This window comes from Chlorocebus sabaeus, chromosome 10 (genome assembly GCF_047675955.1).
Source record: "Chlorocebus sabaeus isolate Y175 chromosome 10, mChlSab1.0.hap1, whole genome shotgun sequence".
Lineage (NCBI taxonomy): Eukaryota > Metazoa > Chordata > Mammalia > Primates > Cercopithecidae > Chlorocebus > Chlorocebus sabaeus.
The window spans coordinates 97,978,943-98,001,747 of record NC_132913.1 but is presented as its reverse complement, the minus strand read 5'-3'; the positions used below and the strand labels follow the sequence as shown (position 1 = coordinate 98,001,747).

At 34.9% G+C, this 22,805-nt stretch overlaps 1 protein-coding gene across 1 annotated transcript in view; it reads right to left on the bottom strand.

The window, feature by feature from the left end:
• Window positions 1-22,571, bottom strand: part of CPS1 (carbamoyl-phosphate synthase 1) — a 119,642-nt gene extending 97,071 nt beyond the window's left edge. Inside the window, exons 1-4 of the mRNA XM_007966137.3 lie at window positions 22,257-22,571; window positions 5,709-5,818; window positions 2,341-2,485; window positions 1,318-1,407 (exon numbers count right to left, since the gene is read on the bottom strand). Coding sequence (XP_007964328.1) covers window positions 1,318-1,407; window positions 2,341-2,485; window positions 5,709-5,818; window positions 22,257-22,382 — 471 coding nt within the window. The 5' untranslated portion in view covers window positions 22,383-22,571. The remainder of the gene's footprint in view (window positions 1-1,317; window positions 1,408-2,340; window positions 2,486-5,708; window positions 5,819-22,256) is intronic.
• Window positions 22,572-22,805: the final 234 nt, after the last annotated feature.

Below are 22,805 nucleotides of genomic sequence, written 5' to 3'. Positions count from 1 at the left end.
GAAAAGGAAATCTTGGGTTGTGGGGGCCGGGGGGAGAAAAGTGTGTCTCCCAAATGACAATTACAGAAATTAGCTGCCTGGATAAGGAAGATAAATTCAGATAATAGTTGAGAAGAAAATGACGATGGCCCAGGATATGATATGGATGCCTTCTTCTCCCTTTTAACATTTAGAAAGAATGAGATCTAAAAAGCCAGGATCAAGATATTTTTTTTTATTTGTCAGAAAGAAGCAATGTTTAGACCCCATGGAGAGACACTCATTGGAGAGGCAGCACTTTCTTAGAATAAAATTCTGTCAATATCAGGCCCAGCAGTTGAACAAAAATCAGCTACAGCAAAACTGGAGATGAAGTTAATGGATGTAAGTCCATACTTCTAACATCCAAACAAGGCAAATGCTGTTATCTCATTAGAAATTAATATTTACGGCTGGGCGCAGTGGCTCACGCCTGTAATCCCTGCACTTTGGGAGGCCGAGGCTGGTGGATCACCTGAGGTCAGGAGTTCGAGACCAGCCTGGCTGACATGGTGAAACCCACTCTCTACTAAAAATACAAAAAATTAGCCAGGCATGGTGGCAGGCTCCTGTACTCCCAGCTGCTGGGGGCGCTGAAGCAGGTGAATCGCTTGAACCCAGGAGGCAGAGGTTGCAGTGAGCTGAGATTGCCCCATTGCACTCCAGCCTGGGCAACAAGAGTGAAAGACCGCCTCAAAAAAAAAAAGAAATTAATATTTAAACTAAAAGTGTAAGATAAAGTTTTATAACCCTTTTCTGATATTATTAATACTTCAAATGAAATTATATATAATTACATGTCATAATGTTGAAGCCCAATGAAACTTGATGGTAATCTGCTTATAAGAATTAGAGATGACACAAGTATTGTATAGCATGATTATGTGACCCGCACAAAGTGACACAACCAGTTAACAGTAGAGCTGGTACTAGAACACTAGAACCCATGAAGCAAGTTCCATAACTACATTCTAGATAAAACGGTGAAGGAGAGTAAAAGACTCAATTGCTAAAAAGAGAAAATGCTGAAATTTTATCTTACCCCCTTTCTCCCAAAAGTGAAATGCTACCAAGCATGTATGAGTGCCACCTAGTGGATAAACTGAAAATATGTGCTCATCAGCACTTCAGGAGGAATCCAGATATTTCAGCCTTTACATAGTAAGAGAAGGAATCCCTCTCTGAAATGCAAAGATCCCAAACTACATGATCTTCCTCTGCCTGCTTGTCACTTCTGAATCCACAGGCACCTTCTCAATCTTCCTTAGGTGATGATGGATGCCCTATTACATTTCTCACCTTTTCTTCCTGTAGCCATTGCCCTAAACTCTTGGTAGCCAGCCAGTGGTTGTAGTCTTTACTATAATCCAGCACCAGCAAACCTGCAACCTAGAAAGACAGGCAATCATTTTAAAGAGGTTATCACAAAATATTATCTAACTCTTGTGAGTCAATTTGCATTTGTTTTTAAGTTTTATGATATCCACTGACATGAGACTTAGGATTTTTGAAAACAAGAAGAGGCAAAAAAAAAAAAAAAAAAGCCCTTTTTTTAAAATATGTAATTGTTGCATTCACCATCATGAGAGGGAGCAGGCTTACCTGTCTTGGTAAATCCTGAGGCTAAACTAGGTCCCCCTTCTGACATGCATGGCAAAAAAAATCAAGAATTTAATGAACAATTACTGGTTTAATGCACATGATGAACAAAATCATTTTTAATTTACATTTAAGGGAGAGAAAAAATTGGTGGAAAATTGTGAGAAATAGTGAAAACTAAGTTAAATGATCAGTTGAAGTCATTCAAAAATGAAATGGTAAAAAAATAGGATTGAATTTGGAATATAAATTTTTGAATTGTTCATATGATATATATTCCTAAGACAGTATTCAAAGTTACCTTGTTTAGGAAATCTTAATATGTTTACTTTTAGACTGGCATAAAAGCTATCTTTAAATCATCCCCTAGAGAATAAGCTTAAAAAGCAAATAATTGATACAGAATTGATTACTAAACTCCTTTTAAAAGGTGATTCTTCCCCAATTATTTTATAGCACAGTTGTTATTTGAACTTATAACAACATTTTTTTCAAGTTAAGCCAAGTTTCATCCAATGCATTAAAATTCAAAGTGCCCTAAGAAATGAAACTCAAAATACTGTCAAGTTAAAGATTATTCTCATATACCTAGGAATAAGATTGAATACTTGAGCTTAATGATTTGTACTACCATATTGAGGAAGAAACTTTGGCCATCCTAATTCTTAAGTTAACTATATTCCCTCAAATTGAGACTTTTTAAATGGCCATCACTGGTACTACCTTGATTCCATTAGACTCCAAATATTTGCTAAGTCCCAGTTCATCTAGAGCAGTAGTATCAGGAGCTCCACCATTCCCAATAATAGGGTTGGCCATTGTGAGAATCTGTCCCTTGTAGGCAGGGTCAGTAATAGCTTCTGGGTACCTGGGTAAACATGCCAAAAAATTATCAACGAGTAACGTATGTAACTACAAAGCTATAATCTGCATACATACTCTGAATTATGTAACCCTTGAAAATGAGAAGAATCCAACAAGAATGTCTCTAGATTTTAGCAAACCTAGGGAAATTTTATGACAGAATGTAAAAATTTATACCATGATATAATTGATATAAAGAAAAACCAACTCATGAATACCAAGGTATATTTTCATATGAGTTTTATCCCCTCAATTTCTTTATATGTTTAAATTCCTTTAAAAATCCCTTTCTAACATCTTAATTTTTAAAATATTACTGCTCTATTTAAAGTTTGCAGATACTCTAAAGACTTCCCTGGCCTACTAGATATCATTGAGCACAAACTGATATTTACTGTTGAGGGCTGCCAGTTTCACCAAGATAGTAACCATCAAAAAATTGAAAAGCTTTTCCTGATAATTTTTAGGATACTGAAGAGTATCCTGATTGTGTTAGTGGTGGTTGCATGAGTATATATAATTATTAAAATTCAATGAATATTTAAAATAACTAAGTTAATTTATATGAAAGAATAACTCAATAAAGTTGATTTTTAAAATATTTTAATTTTAGAAAGAAGCATATAAGTTTGGGAGTTATTATCTGCTAAGAAAAAAAATTCATCTGACAGACCTGACTTGAGGCCTTTCTGACTTCTAAGTTAAAAGATGCTGATATGTAATTAGGGAGGAACGCAGGAGGGCTATATTTTAAAGTTTGGGTGAGAAGAAAAATACAAATATATCATGTGTGTGTATGTGTGTGCATATACATATCATATGTGTACATATGCACACACACACACACATTTCTTATTCTTGTTTTTGTTTTTGTTTTTTGAGACGGAGTCTTGCTCAGTCGCCCAGGCTGGAGTGCAGTGGCCGGATCGCAGCTCACTGCAAGCTCCGCCCCCCCGGGTTCACGCCATTCTCCTGCCTCAGCCTCCCGAGTAGCTGGGACTACAGGCGCCCGCCACTACGGCCGGCTAATTTTTCTGTATTTTTAGTAGAGACGGGGTTTCACTGTGTTAGCCAGGATGGTCTCGATCTCCTGACCTCGTGATCCGCCCGTCTCGGCCTCCCAAAGTGCTGGGATTACAGGCGTGAGCCACCGCGCCCGGCCTCATTTCTTATTCTTAAGAAGAAGAAACATTATTCCCATAAATACCAGGAGCATCTACACTTTTTCTATGCACTGGAATACATTGCAATTCAGGGGGTTTTTTCCTGCTCTCTCCCATGTTCACTTTCTGCAAAATGAGTTAAGCCAAATCTTTTTTGTGGATTACAACTGAAAGTGAATTTAGGTGTTCAGGGGGACAGAATCAACGCTTTTGAAACCAATAAAGTTTAACACAGGCAGTAGTCAACGTAAATTCTTCAACACCATCCAGACTAGCGCCTACCAGAACTAACTTTGTCAACAACATACTTACTCTTCCAGCTCTGCAATCCCTAAGGTGACTCGAGGGCTGTGTTATTTATCCACAGCTTCCATCAGTTAATTTCTCAGCTGTCTCTTATCTGTCAGGAACTGATAATTTTTTAACCAAGGCCTGCCCACAATGTAAATGCATTGCTTGAAGATGAAAAACAAAATAACCCCTTTAATTATCAACCACCTTACTGAGTGAGGCACGTAATGAATGAAAGCAGCATTTCTCAATGGAAAAATAGGGTCTATGGACTAATCTTATAAATGAATGCCTTTTCCTACATCAAAAAAAAACTTTAATTAATTTGATTTTACTTCTCTTTCTTCTTTCTTTCCATAAAAGAACTGACCATTCCCTTTAAACATATGCTTACAATACTCTTCAGTAAATGAATAAATACACTTTGTTTTGGAGAACTACAATGTTGGAAGCAAATTAATCCATCAGCTCCTGTTTGACTTGTGTGATGTGACAAGATTTATTACCTGTAATCTATCACAGAGAAGAAAACTCTAGTGCCCTCCATCATTCTGATCTATATTAAACAGTTGTTTGTTGGCAGGTATATTAACACAGCTAGTAATTAGTGCTGTCGAAAAGCTTAAATAATTGCCTGGTGAAGCAAAACTTTGCAAACAGGTTTCAATACACTGTAATTTAATGTTCTCACCAGTGGAACTATTTAAAAACCCATCTAATATTCTTCATTTCACACAGGGAGGCAAGAGTTTAAGAAAGAATATAAATTAATAATATAATGGAAGTTTGGTCAATTAGTATCGGTGAACCTAATGCCCCCCTTGTCTTTATGAGGCTAACTCAAATTTCTCTAAAGAATTTATCAAATATTTCATAGAATACTAGCTAGTTGGATTGAATCTCTATTGGAAACCCCTTCAATCAATCTAGTCATGTTTTTACATGTTTAAATCCTCAGTTTAAATTAGTATCTAATCCAGCCCCCTCACTTTTTATATGAAGAAACTAGAACTCAAAAAGCTTAAGTGATGTTCCCAATATTATATAATTAGTTATCCTTAGAACTAAGACTAGAACTTTAGCCTCCTGATTCCCAGGTGAACAAACATTTATTAACTAGGTAAAACCAGCCACTTAATTTCTGTAGCAACTCTCATTTTCATTGCTGTACATGTTAGCAGGTCTTAAATACTAAGGCAGGTCACAGTTGATAATTACTGAAAATATTAGATCTACACAGCTGCTCTCTCATTGATTAAAGATAATAAATGTATCTGTTATTTCAACTTTCTTACTAGAGTGCAAAATTACATAAAATACCCAAGGACTTTCTTATCTCCTTATAGTATTTCATATTAGATGTGCAAAATTGATTCTTTCCTAATGAAATGACACTAGAATGTACTATCCATTCTTTTCCTTGCTCCAATTTTCACCTTAATTAGACCCATACCTCCCCTTAGAGAAACCATTTGGTAATCTCACATAACCTGTGTCCTCACAATCTAAGTTTCTAGAATTCATTTTGTTCTCTTTATCCAGGGGATCACCAGCATGCCCATGTTGTCTTTCATTTACAGTAGCAGGACGTTCATGTCTAACTTTCTTTCAAGGATCACTGCAGTAGGCTATGCACAAGGCACGGTGCAACTTCAGGACAATATGAAATCTTATTATGATGCAGTGATTTCAACTTGCCACCACGAGTGAGATCATCCGGTTATTTCTCTACATAGAGGAAGAATAAAGCCTTGGAAAAGAAGCATTACTCACCCTCCGAGGCCAGTATTAAAAACCACTTCACCAGCAACAGAGGATGGATGGCCAAAGGAGTAACCTTTCATCTTAGTTCCATCTTCCAGGACAATGTGTGCTGTCTGTGCCTGAAGAAACAGTTGCATGAATCTTAGAAGAATACACAATACAAAACACAAAAAAATATTCCAAAGGTAAAATACACAGATATATTAAATAAAGGCATAGTATATTTAATGAAACCACAATGCCCAGATTTCCAGTTGCTTTCCTATTGCTTGTCACTTTTCTTCAGATATATGGCTCCTGTAACTGGCAGATGTTTTGTTTTGTTTTCTTGGAAGAGGAACTGAAGCATGCAGATACATTGTTTATTCTAAGTTTACTTGTAGAGTTGTTGACAAGCCAGAAATACTTCACTTTAGCTGAAATGTTATATGTCTATCTTTTCCCCTTTATCATTCTCTAGCTTTGCTCAAGAACAGCTTTAAGGAAAGTTCATGAGTTTGCAAAAACATTGTGAATTGTACTATACAGCTCATCATCACTCTGAGATTTAGAGCCAGAAGGAATCTTCAAGATTATCTATCAAATTGTGTTCTGTAGAGCTCTTGTGTTTGATGGAGTTGTCCTAAGGGTTGCCCTCTCCATGCCAGAATTATGTTCATGAAGAAACTGAAACTTTATCACTCTCTTAATACTGACACAAAACCAAGCACTGTGGAACATTCTAGAAGTATATTGTATTTTGCTTTTTATTAGAGTTAATTATATCCATGTCTACTTCCTTCTCTATACTATGGCATTCAGAATTGGATAACTTTGCCATAATAATCTTTGAGCCAGGGTCTACCAAATTCTTAGCTAAGAAGAGGAACAACTGGAAAAACATCTAAGAAGCAGACATCATTTACTCCTTATAAATACCTAAATTCTGTTGTTGAAACCATTTAAATCTAACTCTCAATTTCCATAAAATTCAGGGGAGAAAGAAATGTTTTCAACTACACCTTGGGAGACAAAATATAGACTCCCTAAGAAACTCTATAGGACAAGCTAATTAGAATGTGATTTTTTAAAATTAAACTATAAAGAAAAACATATCTGAAATAATTGAGGAAATTAGAATCATAAATTGATATTTGATTATATGAAGTGTAATTTTTTAAGATTGATCTTAGGATTGTAGTTATATTTTTAGTCATTGCCTTTAAAAGATATACACTGTAAGATTCAAGGATAAAATAGTATGATATCTGAGATTTGCTTCAAAGTAATCAGCAGTCAAGGGGCTGGACAGGGACATAGAGAAAAGAAATCTGGCCATGAGTCGAATTTCCTGAAGTAAGGAAGATCATTGGGCTATTCTTTCTGGAAGGTTTAAGTGTAATCATCGAAGACAAAAAAAAATACTAATTCTTCATTTTACTTCCCTTATAGTTTTAGGACTGAGGCCAAAGTGCCTAATCCTTTTAAATCTTGCCATCCCACCTCCACTCCCATTACACATACACATACACATACATACAAACACACACACACACACACACACACACACACACACACACACAAACTTTAGTAGGCAGCAGGAACTCCATAAATGATTTCTAGACCTTTGTTTCTATGCTCCTCTTGCTTTATAACATGCACTAAACTTTTCAAATGTTAAAATGAAGAAAGCCCGTTATTTTTCTATAATAATTCTCTCTGTAGAAATAAGATGCCTCTTTCAGATCCGAAGCACCCGAGTCTCTTGTTATTAGAATGATTGTGTTCTGCAATGTAAAATAATGTCTTGATTACCTTTAAACCAATATACTATGTTCCAACATCTTGTTTATGTGTGAGTGTGTATACATATTAACTTACATTTACACACAAAACTATGTCAATGTTTTCCATTAAAATTGATGGGATATGTTTAAGATGTTCCTCTCAACAGATAATTTTATTAGTTTCTTTTTTAAATCAGAGGTACAATATGTGAATTTCAAGTTTGTATTTCTGAGAAAGATTGAACAATGTACTGTACTGCACATTTTATGTGTGTTTGTATATGTGTGAGTGAGCATATACGTGTGTTCCTGGGCAACATTAACCAAAAATATCTTGTCCTTTACTTGACTTATCAAATTATCTTTGAGTTAAAGTTTTATCTATCTCCTTCGACCCAGTGTTTGAAATCTCAAGCTTGACACTTGAAATAGTTGGAGTTTGTCTTCATTAAATTTAAAAATATTTTAGAATTACTCAGCACAAAGGAAACCACAATTATTTATTTATTTACTATGAGTGATGACCAGACTTCTATGGAAGAGATGATCTTATACAGAAGTCTGAATTCTGCTTCTGTACCCAGGAAATCAACTTACATGTCACTTCTGAGAACATGCTATTCTGATTCTAAATTTTGTTTTAATTTGCCAATTTTTGTCTAATTATAATTCAAGACAGAAGTTGAAGATTTTAGAAAGTAAGAGTGATAGTATTCGGTGTATTTCCAAAGATTATTATAAGCTATTCAAATATCTCTGCTAATGGGTCTGAGTAGAAGTGTGTTTGTTAGGAAAACTCCCCAGGTAACTCTGATGTGTTTTATTAGGTGAAACCTTTGGTCTAAGTAATGAAAATTTACCATCGAAATATATTTTCTACTGGAAATACTGTTTTTTAGTTCTTGAGGAAATCATGTGTAAACCTACATGCTTTTACAAAACGAAAAGAAAAGGAAAAAAATTTTAGATAAGATGTAACTTTGATAGAACCTAAAACAACTGTATTTAGTTGGCAAAATGTGGGCGTAAATTGTAAATTTCACTCGTTTTCTGTGTATCAGTTTATCTATGCTACTCTGAACCATGCTTGCTTAAGATATTACCTTGGTTTATATTTTTATTTTGCTTGTCTCTATTCTCATCTGAGAATTTCAAATTATCCGATATCTGGGTTAGACACTTTCTAATCATTTTAAAGAAAGGTAAAAAATAACATAAGAAAATCAACACTTGTGAGCCTATTCCTATAATTTTGTTTGGGATTTTTCTCACTCTCTTCATGAAACTAGTTTTCTATTTTACTTTCCGTCTCTATATTTGAAGAGACATTTGCTATTGCCTGAAATAGTCCCTGAGATTGTGTTCAATATGTCTTTTTGTTGCTTTAATTATATTTTTGGTTCTTTTGGCAGTTTTTATAGATCTTCCAATCCTCTTTCCTACTACGCATTATATTGTAACAAGGCCTCTGTTTATTGCTAAAGTACTCTTTATATTCCTCTTAACTACACTGGCCCCTGATGAATTTAAAATGATGAGTGCCAGTTGACTTATCTATGAATTGATGGACGAACTCTGAACAAAGAGCTATTATTTGGAATCCTTTCTTCTAACTAACAGTTCCCCAAATGCTATTTCATTCCAAGGAGTATAAAAGAAATCACCTTGTTACCATCATAAGATACTTTAGTATCCTCAGTCCTAGTTGACAGAGGTCTGCAGGCGAGGAATTAGATTATAACATTAAATTATAATTTAAGTGCTTACTGCCAGAGCACTTTACACTTTGAAAAGGGGAAATACAAAGGAAATCTTAAAGAAAAGAAGTGTATATTCTTGTAGAATGTCAGGAAAAGTAACCAAAGGATTATATAAATGTGAGTTCTATAAAATAAAGGACCTTAGCATGACATGATCCCTATGTGTTTAATAAAAATGTATATGCCAATAAGAGCATTTAGACATTCAAGTCTCAGACAGTGAACTCCTACCAGGTGTCAAGCACCTTGCTAGGCTCTGTAGGTAAATGGATGAATGTCTCCAGTCTTCTCGTTTAGTAAAAGGCTAGATAAGGGAATGGATTACAAAACAGAGAAAACTTCAGTAAGGATATCACTGAGGCATCACTAAAACACGTGGAAATACAAAGATAAATATTTTTCCCTTGAGAGATTAAGCTTTAACACAAGAATTTGCCCTTTCTTTTCCACTGATATTTTAAGCAATAAAAATAAAAATTTCAATAAAAAAGCTTGCCAAATTTTGAATTTAAAATCCAAAATTTAAAGATTCCTTCCTCCTGGCTTAGATGTCATTTTCTCGGAGAGGTCTACCTTGACGCCCTCATTTAAAATTACAATATGTTCCCCAGCCCTCTTTCTCCTTGGTCTGCTCTTTCTTCATAGCACTCATTACCTTTTAACATACCATCTAGTGATTTATTTATTATCTATTTCATCACATTAGAAAGTGAACCTCATGTGGGCAGAGTATTGGGTCTGCTTCATTCACTATTGCACCTCCAGCCTATATCGGTGGCTAGCACAGAGTAGACAAGTAACTAAGCTTTGTTCACACTTTAGTGAAATTATTTTAGTCAGATAATCTACTATTTAGCAGAATATTTCTAAATGATTAAATAATGACTTTGATAAGAGAGGAAAAGTTATAATAGAAAAAATATACAAGCATATGCTCTCCTACCCACACCCATCATCCTGATTATTTCTTTCAATGCTGAAAATATTAAACACTTATTTTTTCATCTTACACTGCATAGAATTTTTTATTTTAACCATGTTTCAAATTCTTAATTCACTTTTCTTATTATTGGTGGGATTGTTATCTAAAATGTAGATATCTAATGCAACGTTTTTTCTAGCAGTGGTTAGTCTTACAAATATTTTAAAACCTGAAACATTAAGTTTCTTGGAGTCTCAATCCCTCTCTCTTTGTTATATTTTCCCAGTATATCTTGGAGTTACAACTGTCAAGTCACACCTGGTCCTACAGGCTAGTTACTTAAATAATACTCCAATTAAAAATAGTTCTTCTTCATCACATAGTATCTAATAATGATAATGGCTATAACTAATAAATAGTCACCTATTTGCTTTTAGAATTAACTTCACACTATATGAAATTGCATGACCACCCAAGACAAAAATCCCATCATCACCTAGTATTGCCTCCTAATTGTTTTGGCTGCCTCCAATCTCTCCCTGCTTCTACCCATCCTATGAAGTAGAGTCAAGGTTTTCTTAAACATTAATTGGATGACACTAATCCCCAAATTCCTCAATTCACATTCAAAGTCCTTTCATCTGGCCCGCTCTCTATATGGAATACCTTAGATTCCCCACCTGTCTTTGTCAGTCCTTTGTGCATAAATGTCTTCCTTGTTGCCTTTTTATATCCTGGCAATGCTTCCTAGTACCCATGGTATGTACTAAGTCAGAATTAATCACTGATTTTCTTGTGCTTCCACTGACTGTGTTTGGTGTATACTGTTGTGTATTACCTTTTAATTGCTAAAGGTATTTTTCTACCATACTAGATTCTAACTTCTCAGTGTTGCATCTAGAAAGCACAATGCCTAATTCCATGTTGTATCCCCACTGAAATACCCCACTGTTGTCCACACAGTAATATTCTCACTACACAGTTGCTGAATGCATAGAAATGTACTTCATTATGGGATATTAGCATGTGACAGTGCTGACACTATGGTGTTTTCAAAATAATTCTTTGATGCTCACTGACTTCTGGTTATTTTACCAATTTTCATCTTCTCTTGAAAGCAAAGACAAATATTTCACACAGGTATAGTTCATGCTAAAAGATAGAAGATGAAAGTAAGGAATGAGTTAAGGCTGGGTGGCAATTACTGCCCAAAAAGTACCCTTAGGCTTTCATCTACCAGTCAGGTGTCATATAAGTAATGTCTTCAGAAGAAGACCCTAAAAGGTGATTTCTAAATGTCATTCTTTAGGTTTCCTCATGAATTGTTTCTATCATTAATATTAATAATTATCTATGTTATGTAGAAATCTAATCCTCCATCACTAGGAAAAAGAATAAAGCTGCATTAAGTATATATAACCCAAGCATTCTCTTTTTCTTCCTTTACTTTTCATCTAAAATGCTTGCCAAATTTTACCGTATGTCAGCAATAAATCTGTTTTAATTCACTGATGTGGTTTCATGCTTACAACATTGCATTTCTATACCAAGTCCCCAACTATGTTATAACTAATAATTATCCCATTTTCTCCCTCTATTAAAAATACCAAGGCTATTATATTTTTATTGTTTTTGTTGTTGAGGTATATGTATAATCCTGGTACATCTTTGGCATTCAATAAATGTTGGTATAATTAATTTTGGAAATAGTAACTAAAGATAATGTATACTTTAAGCTTTCTCTAGTGTGAGTTCAAATGTTAAAATGCCTCCCTTAATAAAAACTGTAATACTGATATTTGGATAAAGTAAAGCATTAACATTTCTTAAGCATGTCTGGTAGAAGTAGATTGTCCTGTCACTATCCTATTTCTACCTTCTGCCATTACTTTACTGATAACCTATTAAGACATAAACTGGGTTGCATAAATACTTATCTATGTTTATTAAAGTCTATATGCAATTGTACAAATAAGTTGAGAATTTGGATTTGAATAATAAATTTATACTGTCCTGGGAAAGGTATCTTACTTCAAATAGAATTATGAAGCTATGTTGAAAAAGTAGGGTTTGGGAGCATGTTGTGTCACTGAGAACTCCATTCTGATCAATTCCCTATGACATCTTTAATAATAGTTAACATGAGCGTACTGAATACTATCTTTAAAGCCATTAGTGGGTTTTCTTATCTAATCTTCACCAAAAAAAAATGATGTAGGTAATATCGGAATCTCTATTTTACACTTGAGCTAACTGAGCCTCAGAGAAGTAAAGATCATTCTACTAGCAATTGGAGGAGCAGCGGTTTCTGAACCCAGTCTGACTTATAACCTCTTTTTCTTTTTCTAAGGTTACTTTTATTTCTGCTTTCCAATTTCTTAAGTGAGGATAAAAAGAAATTTAAGCGGCCTGACGTGGTGACTCACGCCAGTAATCCCAACACTTTAGGAGTCTGAGACGGGTGGATCACGAGGTCAGGAGATGGAGACCATCCTGGCTAACACGGTGAAACCCCGTCTCTACTAAAAAATCTAAGAAATTAGCCAGGCGTGGTGGTGGGCGCCTGTAGTCCCAGCTACTCGGGAGGCTGAGGCAGGAGAATGGTGTGAACCTGGGAGGCAGAGCTTGCAGTGAGCCGAGATCCCGCCACTGCACTCCAGCCTAGGCGACAGAGTGAGACTCTGTCTCAAAAAGAAAAAAGAAGAAAAGAAATTTAAGCATGAACTCTATTTAAATTTATTATAAGAGCCTTAATTCAAAATTGCCATGGATAAGCCACAACAGGTCCAGGTCAACCAAGAGCTACCTATCTATAAATCTGTAAACTGTCAGAGTGAAATGTCAAGTCATTAATTATCTGAGTCATTAAAGTCTGATGAGAACCAGCAGGTTTTGAGAACAATTTGCACTGATCCTAGGCCCTTGATTTCTCAAGCTTTGAAGATTGTTAGAACCCTAGATGCTGTGATGAATAAGGAGATCTACCTCTCCATCCCCCCTCCCTTTTCCGCAGTGATAGAGGATTCAATTTCTAGATAACATAGATAATTATTCATATTAATAATGGAAAGACTTGCTGCCCTGCTGTGAGGAGTGAGGTCAGCAAACCATCTCCTGCTGTCGAATTGTTCAGGGTCTGTCTCAGCTGTAGAGGGCTGCATTGCCCCATGACCTTCCTGGAATACCCCATGGCCAGTGACTGAGTCAGGTCCAGATAGAAAGGCTCAGGCCCCGTCCAGGGAAGTCTGGTGGGCAACAGCTTCCTATCCAGTTGGCCATGGCTTTATCAAAACTGCATTACAGTTTAGTTCTCTGTCCAGTTCTACTTTCTGAAGCTTCACAGAGGCTGATCCCTAATAGACAGCATGCTCCCCAAACATCATCTCAGCATGTGTTTACAGAGAACCTAACTCATGCTAGGCACTTAAACCAAATGATCAAAGTCCTTATGCCAAAGTTAATGTTACTTCCAAGTGACCTGATGTTCAAGAGTGGAGGCCACATGTGAACATTCACTTAATTTGAACAACTAAGCACAAGTTTAGCATGCAACTGCCTAAAATAAAACTCATACAGAGAGAAAGAGAGATTTTTCTGTACTTTCTAAAAATCTTACGTTTTTATGAGATTTTGTTTGAATCTCATAAAACACACAAATATGTTTAAATTTTTGAACCAATATGTTTAAATTGTGGCTACAATTAATAACATTATCTCCACCTTTTTGGAATTAGGTTTGTATGTTTTTCTTCTCCCACCCATGTAGTTATATTCATAAAACATGTAAACATACCCCAAAGAAATAGGCCAGGGATTGTAGCTAATATGGATATCAAGAAAAATGCCTTAAGGCTAGTTTCCACTAACAGTCTGGCATTTTTTAGTATGGAGCCTACAGGTATTGTGAATCTGGGAGTCAATCAGGTTATAAAATAAGTAGTGAAAAATTGTGTTCTCTTGTTACTTCATATGAATTTAAAAATTAAAGATTAAATTACTAGTCTCTACGGCCTAGTAATACTAAATGTTTCTTTTGTCTGCAAATTTATTGGAGGAAGATTCATAAGACTGTAGATTTTTTCACACACAATATTTAGGACTAAAACTGAATTTTCCTGTGTATATGTAATTGCTCCATGTTTAATCTTACTTTATAATTTTATTTAGTGCTCCTATTTCTAAATTAAACTGAATTACAAAAATAACTATATGATCTCCATTCTTATATTACTTTTATTTTTTATTTCTTTATTTATTTATTGAGATGAAATCTCTCTGTCGCCCAAGCTGGAGTGCAGTGGCACAATCTTGGCTCACTGCAACCTCTGCCTCCTAGGTTCAAGCAATTCTCCTGTTTCAGCCTCCCTAGTAGCTGAGATTACAGGTATTTTGCGCCACCACACCCAGCTAATTTTGCATTTGTAGTAGAGGTGGGGTTTCACCATGTTGGCCGTGCTGGTCTTAAACACCTGACCTCAAGAGATCCACCTGCTTTGGCTTCCCAAAGTGCTGGAATTACAGGTGTGAGCCACCACGCCCGGTCCCCATTCTTAAATTACTTTTACAATGAGCATTCTAAACTAAATTTAATGCTGCAATTCTTAATATTTGTACAGTCTGAGGATTCCTTCACAAGTTATAAGTCATTTTTAATGAAAATACATTTTTGTGAGGGGGGTTATATATAAGTAGAAATTCCAATAAACTCTCAATGGCTATTTGTTGGTTTGTCTGCTGTGGATGTTGGTATTATTGTTTCACCATTGTCATACAATATTTCAATTTTCTAATGATGTTGCAAAATAGAATACTGCAAGATCTGAAATTTCTCTAAGCATCTCATCTCTTTTAGGGGTTTTAAATTTTCCTCACAATTAAAATTCATTGTAAGCCTACATTTATGGGTCTATTTTCCTTTCTTAGTAAGATAATTGATTAACTTTATGGGACCACAAAGAAGTGACTCCAATTTCTCACTTTAATACTCTCAGTTTGAGAATCAGTTTAAAAGGGTAGATGTTTCAAAGTCTTTTCCAGAATAGGAATAATGCAACAGCTATTAATGAGAGTCACACAGCTACATTCCCCTTGAAAAGGGTTTGAACATGTGTCCCTGGTGCTATGCTAAACTGATTTAGAGGGCTTAGTCTTAGGAAGTAACAGCCAAGATTCAAACATAATTTATAATTTAATCTATAAAAGTTTTTGAAGCAGCCTAGTGTTTATCATTTTTGTTAGGTTTTCCTTTGCATTCAGTATTATGCTATTAAAAATCATCTATTCATTGTTCATATATTGTTTCCAACCCATCAGCATTCTGAACTAATTCTAAGGATATCGATCCTTTACTTTGAACCAGTTTTCTTTGGGTCTTTTATATTAAGACGGAAAACAAGTCAAAATGAGACTTTTCTTGCAGGCTAAAATTGCATTAGGTTTTTGTATATGTGGAGCTTACAGGACTATAAGAGGAAGAAACACATTGAAACTGAAAAACAGCGTGTTATGTTACAAACACATGACAATATTTAGGTTGAAGTGGAAGAAATATGTCAACTATAAACAGCATTGCCCTAAAATGTCCTATTTGTAGAATTGTTGACAGCCATATAAAGCAAGAATCCTTACTTATTCTGTGATTTAAACAACCTATTCTCAAAAAAAGAAAAGGAAAGGAAAATTAAATTTGTGTTGTATCGTGATAACGTTCACTATGTAAATGAGCTCTTGAGTAAGCAATAAAATAACAGCAGAAGAAATGACTTAGAACATTCTGAAGCCAGGTTAAACAACAACTATGGCATCAGATATATAAGTACAATAACAAAACTTCAAATTAAAAAGACCCATCTGTTGTTTGAAGCCTAATTAAAATTCTAACCAGATTTGCTAATGTTTATTTTGTTTTATGTACAAAAACAGGCAACCATATGTCCTTGTTTTAACTGCAGCACTTACATATCTGTAAAATGGGAAGAACAGAAATGTTTCTTCTCCTGGATAAGAGACTCCACCACTAAAATGTTCTGGATGTAAAGCCTTAAGCTAATTTAGCAATAGATTTCATAAAAGGTTTGAAAAAAAAACAAAACACCATTATAAAGTCAATAATCCCCTTAAGCTAGTAGTAAAAATGAAAAAAATTTACTCTGGGATTGCTGTATCGCTGTTGAATCATTTATCTACGTAAATTATTTGCACATCAGAAAAAGTAGAGGCCCCCACATGTTTTTTTTTCCATTTTCACCAAGGCCTAAAGCTATCTAACATACTTGCCTTCTGGCTTACCTGATGTTTCTTAACTATTAGTACGCCTCAGTACTCATCCTCTTAAAAAATAAATCTGAACTAAGCGCTGGAAAGTAGAAAGCCTAAAGCTAGAATTTATTTCGGGTAATTATTGTGTAGATAATACAGTAAAAAGTTACAATCAAGTAAATGAAATCTTATTTTTTTATTGTTGGAGTTATACTATTAAGATACGGATATTTGAAATTTAGAATTTCAGCACAATTTGTCTCTGAAATATTTCATGAGACTTCTCTGCAGTTACAAGGTCTAACACTTCAAAATTTGAAGCACTGTAACAGCAGTAATCAATTAGGCCTTACCACATTCTAAGTTAATAATCTTACAACATTCTAAGTTAATATTAAGTCATCGGTCTTTGGTTAAACATAAGCCAACATTAGGGGTACAAAATCACAAGGTTAATTTACTTGAGTGTTTTATTTTTGAACATTAATAAACAAAAGATTTAGATTCATGAATCGTTTTATTCTAATAAGATTTCTCATTGTAAATGAAATATATCACTTATAAAAACTTCATTACAAAGTATGTTCATAAAGTGTAGGATTATTAATATGCCTTACTGAGCATCTGCTATGTGGCAAGTTGTTCAGAATCCTGGAGGAACCTACATATCATAAGCTAATTTTTACTGTATAGTGATAAATTAAAATGGTCTTATATTTCATTCTGCATTATAGAAGAAACTTAGAAAAATTCTATAGTAATGTAGCAACCCTACTGATTCATTTACGAGAACTTCAAATTAGTCAATTACCTCCCTGTGAAATCTAAAAGATCAATGTATAGCATTTAACAAGTTGAAAAAAATAAAAAGAAAACAGAGTAGTCTTGAAAATATTTTTATAAGTTAAACTCATTTAGATCACATGAAGAAAATCAAATGGAAGCTAAAGATCCCTAGGGCTGAGGAGCCTAACACAAACTTTGACCTTGGCCCGTGCAGCTTTCTTCGGGCCTCCATTCATTGCAAATGCCCCAGGAACTACGAGTCACATCAAGGGCAGTCAGTATGGCATACCAAACTCCTCCTGAAGGCTCGAAGTAAATTCTAGCATGACCATTGCATAAGAGATATTGAAAACTTTCTACAGCACCCCTCAATTTTTGGAACAAGTTGGAAATACGAAGAAAATCTAATAGAGATGTAAAGGCAGAGGAATAGTCTCCATTTCCATAGCAATAAGACCTAATGTCACCTCTAGATCATCAGAAAGTCTGGCTAGACATGAGCAAATTGGAATGAGGGAGAGGAAAGCATAGGTCAAGATGAGTACTAGTCCCTTAGGCAGTTCTATAGCCAGAATGCTTAGCTTCTGACCCAAAGCTGGGACTGGGGTACTGAGTGATATGCTTAGGGCCTAACACCCAAAGAGGTACTCCATGACACTAACAGTGACAGCCTCCTTAAATTTTGCATCTCAGGTGTCTATCTCACTCACTTAACCTAGTCTATGACATTTAACCTATAGTTTTTTCAAGGGTTTTATGTCAAGCAGCACATAATTTTGAGGCATTGTTGGTAACAAATAAATGAATCTATATTTTAGAAAATTGGGGATATAAAAAATGGAGAAAATAAAAATGTTCAAAAGAAAGGCCATCTCCCAATTAGAGAAATATTGCACCCCAAAAATATGTAAAGTTGTCCATCAGGCAAACTAATTCTGCAACAGCTTATTTGGGACTGAACCCAATTAATATTTCAAAAATGTAGATTGCCATAGATGAAATCCAGTCCTAAAAATGTGTCTATATGTAGTAAAAGTCCAATAAAATAGTTATTTTTAAAAGTGTGTGATAACCCTATCCCCACTCTTACATCTAATGTGTACAGAGGCGCCAATATAATAATGAGTTATATTTCCTGTGAATATCTATAAAGCTACTACAATATAAGTAAATGATTCTAATTGTAGGAGTTTTTATAGTTGCCAATTTCTAATCAAATGACAGTAGCTCCTTAAGACTGAACTGAATAGATACTTCTATGTGAAAATCAGAATATAAAATCTTACAAAATGAATGCCTTTCAAAAGAAATAATGACTCCCAGTGCTTATTCATAGCTGAAGTATCAGAGAGGACACTTAGATTGTTAGGTTCCTAGCTTAATTATAACACAGGTCACCATTGTTAAAAAATGAATGGATTAATGTTAGAAGGAGTACTTATTGAACACTTTTCTATTCATAGGGAATTTAACCTTTACAATTTAATACCTTTGATTTCCAAATTCATTTACAAGTAAAAATAAAACTATTTAGTCTTGATGACTTTCCCAGATTTGAGAACTCAGAATTCTTAAGTCTGTAAGTTTCTTGAAATCAGAGACTATCCTCTTCCCACTTACTTCTATTTATCATTCTTCCTGTATACTCCCATGGTAGAGGTTTCATGTTTACTAAAGAATAAATGAATGAATAAAAGAATGAATGAATGAATGAATGAATGAAATAGGTTATTATGGTGTCTATTCTGCCTTTTGGAATTAAATTTGCCATACCAGAAAAAAAAAAAGATTATTTGCTTCATTTTCCTTGAGTCTGATTTATTATAAGAAATATCTTCTTAGAGATGTTTAATATAAGGCAAAGGTGAACAAATCATTATTATAAACATTTGAGAATTCTTATCAAATACCTTGTCATTGCAACAACTTGAAAAACCTAAGGACTCTTTGACATAACCCTCTACTAACTCCTCCTACTGTATAGAATGGAATTTTTTAAAAATATCCAGCTTTTGCTTAAAAACATTCAGTTTAATGGTTTAAATTTAAAACTTTAAAGATTTTTAAAAATTGTTCATGTGTGACAATCACAAACTTTTTCGAGTAAATCAGTCATCATTTCCACTATACAGATGACAAAACTTAGGTTCAGAGAACATGTGACTTGTCCAAGATCAGAGCATTAGGAAATGTGTAACAGGGGTTAGAATCCAGATCTTTTTTTGTGCCCTATCCAGGGTATATCCCACTATATTGTTGCAACTTGTAATAATGAGTGCTGAACCTTTTCAATACTAATGGAAAAAGATTATGGTCTCTCAAACTTCTTAGTATTTACAATTTTATGGTTGTTGATCATTTACACCCCTGATATCAACTTTCTTTAAAATACAGAGAACCTTGAAATTCTTTCCTCTTTCCTGTAAGTAAAATACAACTGTGTCGATTGACAAGGCACTCTATAAATATTAGCCACCGACAAATACCCAGGGAAGGGCCCCATAAAATTATAAGTGCGTCATTGCTGTTGCCAAACCCACCCTCTCTGTCTGTCATCAAAGAGAGAGGAAAAGCGACCCAATTTACAGGGCAATGATTATAGATGTGACCACAGGGTGTCTTTCACAATCCATTTACAGTCTATAACTAGACATAATGCTACTAACCTTTAAAGTGACTGTTCTCAGTGCCCTTCACTGACCATTATGTAACTACATCCCAATGATTTTAACTGTCTTTAAAATATGATGTCGATCTAAAAATAGTAAATTTGGCTATATTTTTCTTAGACAGTTGAGTTTTTAAAGTGAAGGCAGGAAGAAAAGTAGGTAGAGGACTATTTAAAATAAGTGAATAATAACACAAGTCCCCTTGGGCTGCTCTATGGAATTTTAATTCTCTATTGTGAAGTTCAAGAACTTCTATTTTTTGTGCTTGGCATTCCTCCAAAACTCTGGCCAGTAATGATTGAATGTGAGTAATGGCTTTTACACCATGAAATGATGGCTTAGTCCTCCTACAAATTTGTCATTCTTAGCTGTGCACTGTGACAGACCCTTGAAACAGATCTGTCACCATGAGCTAGAACTGCTTTCACAGTAATCCATCCACATAATTAGACCATTTTGTCGTGGTTGTAATTGTGGTGGTGGTTGTATGGAGCACTTATTGTGATCTTGGAGAATTGGATTCTAATCTCAATCATATCTCTGCCATTTTAAGTCAGTACTCACTCAATTTCGCGGTTTCTGGTGTCTGATGAAGATGCGCCTATCCTTACCTACATATCTACCTTCTCACAGAGTGAGAAGAAGATATTCCAAGTCACCTAACTTTGAAGTATTAGATGGCACATATAATCATAGGGGATGACTTTCATTACTATTGATTTTCTCTGAGCTGATACATGAGTACACTTGAGGTATTACTAACAATAAATTCTCATAGTTTACATCTAGTTACAATGTCTTTGATGTTAGTTAGGCTTTCCCATCTTTTTCTATAATGAAACTAAATTCAAGAAAATGTCTATAACTAGACATAATGCCACTAACTTTTAGTGACTGTTCTCAGTGCCCTTTATGGCCACATGTAACTACATCCTAATGATTTCAACTATCTTTAAAGCATGATATCCATCTAAAAAGAGTAAATTTGGATATATTTGAACATATAACTATATAAAAGACATTTTCTTTTCTGGTTTTGTTAATTTAAAATGGTAATTTCCTACCCTCTTGTTAGCATCTTCTCAATGTTAAAGGCTGACATTGTTAACACACCACTAAGGCTACTATATGTATTTCTTCCTTTTTCCTGGGATCTTGAGCTTGTTTCTCTCTCTCTCTCTCTCTCTCTCTCTCTCTCTCTCTCTCTCTCTCTCTCTCCCCCCCTCCCCCACCATCCCTCACACTTCTCCCCTCCCCCTCTCCCTGTCTCCATCTCTCTTCCTTTTCTTTTACTCCCATTCCTTTCCCATTCCTATCCCTGGTGGCCACAAGAATCTATGAGTATCCCTTGGCCTTGCAGGTGTCAGGACCAAAACCCCACTGAATCCTGACTTGAGCAACTGAAACAATAGAAGATTAGTCAACTCAATGAGCATATAAAGTATAAGCACAACACTCCAAACTGTGAAATCCCATTTTCACATCAATAGAGGTTTTCTTTTGTTTTTTCTATTTCAAATTTTACAGCTTTTACTACTAAAGAAGCAATGTATCTAAAGATAATATGATTGCTTAAACTTATAGTCACTAAAGATTCTTTTCATTGGCAAAGTTCCTATGGAGTAATTTCAGGTTTCTCTGATAATGAACGTCTTCATAAAGTTATAGGAAGGAGCAGAGGTTCCTACAGGAATTTCATAATTTAATGCTGGGGGGCAGGAAGAAGGGCAATTAATGTTTCTTTCCTGGGCTTGCCCCCTCAATTATAGATACCTCTGGAGGGAGAGAATTATCAGCTGCTATCTGCCTCCATGTATTACTCTACAAAATGAAAATAATAAATTTGGCCTGTCCAAAAAAACAGCCAGAAGGAAAAGGAAAAAGCTAAAGCAGTGTCTACATGATGACCTGCAAATATCAAAACCACATATTTTCTTATTATATTTTAAAATTTTTTTAATGATATTTCAAAAGAGAACTTTTCAGTAAGCCCTTTTTACAGAACAGAGCTTAACACACTATATACCATAATGTGGCTCACACACATATGAGCAGCCCTATTTTTTAAAATCCAAACTGTAAGCAATAGTATCTAGGCACAGAAAGCTATCTGTGAAAGAGAAGATGTTTCTTTTCCAAGCAGTGCACTTACGTTTTACATGGTCACAGGAATTGTCATCATTCTTTATGTTGGGTAAAAATTACTGTCATTTTACTCAGATAAGATAAAAACTAGCATTTGCTAACTCAGTAGGTTCCATAGTAAAGGAAATATTAATACATTAGTACTTCGGAGCTACATTCAAAACTATATTTGCTTTGTAAGGGATACCTTTGCTTCACTGCTAAACTGTACCCCATACTATTTTATCAGAAACAATCAATATGGGTATTACCTTGACAGAAAGGAGTCTGATGCCAGGTCTTGAAAATTTCCAGTTTTGGTGTGCAGTCACATTGGTAAAGCCAAAACCAGTCTTCACTGTCCTCACCACTTTGCAAGCTGTCAAAATCCTCGTCATTTTGAAGATAATTTATGACTAAAATTAAATGAAATTACATATATTTTATGAGATTGTGTGATAAGACTTTTTTTAGTTAATGTAAAAGAAATCTGGGAGGGGGTGCAGTCAGTGTTTAAGGCTGACTGCACAGCGATCTTTGAATTTCCATTCATTCTGCCATTAAATGTCTTCAGCCACAGCTCCTCCTTCTCTTAACCCCTCCTCCTGAGGTAATGTCCAGAGATGTTCCATGGGCATGTAGCACAAATTGCAACACATCAAATACTACCTTCTCCTGCTAAAATAATGCTGGGGTTGTAGAAAACCAGCCATCCATCAAAGGAATTGCTTATGCAGCTGAATGGAATGACATAGACATCATGGACAACCTTATTCTAAAGAGTAGCAACTTTCAAGATGCTAAGGATCATAGGCTTTTAC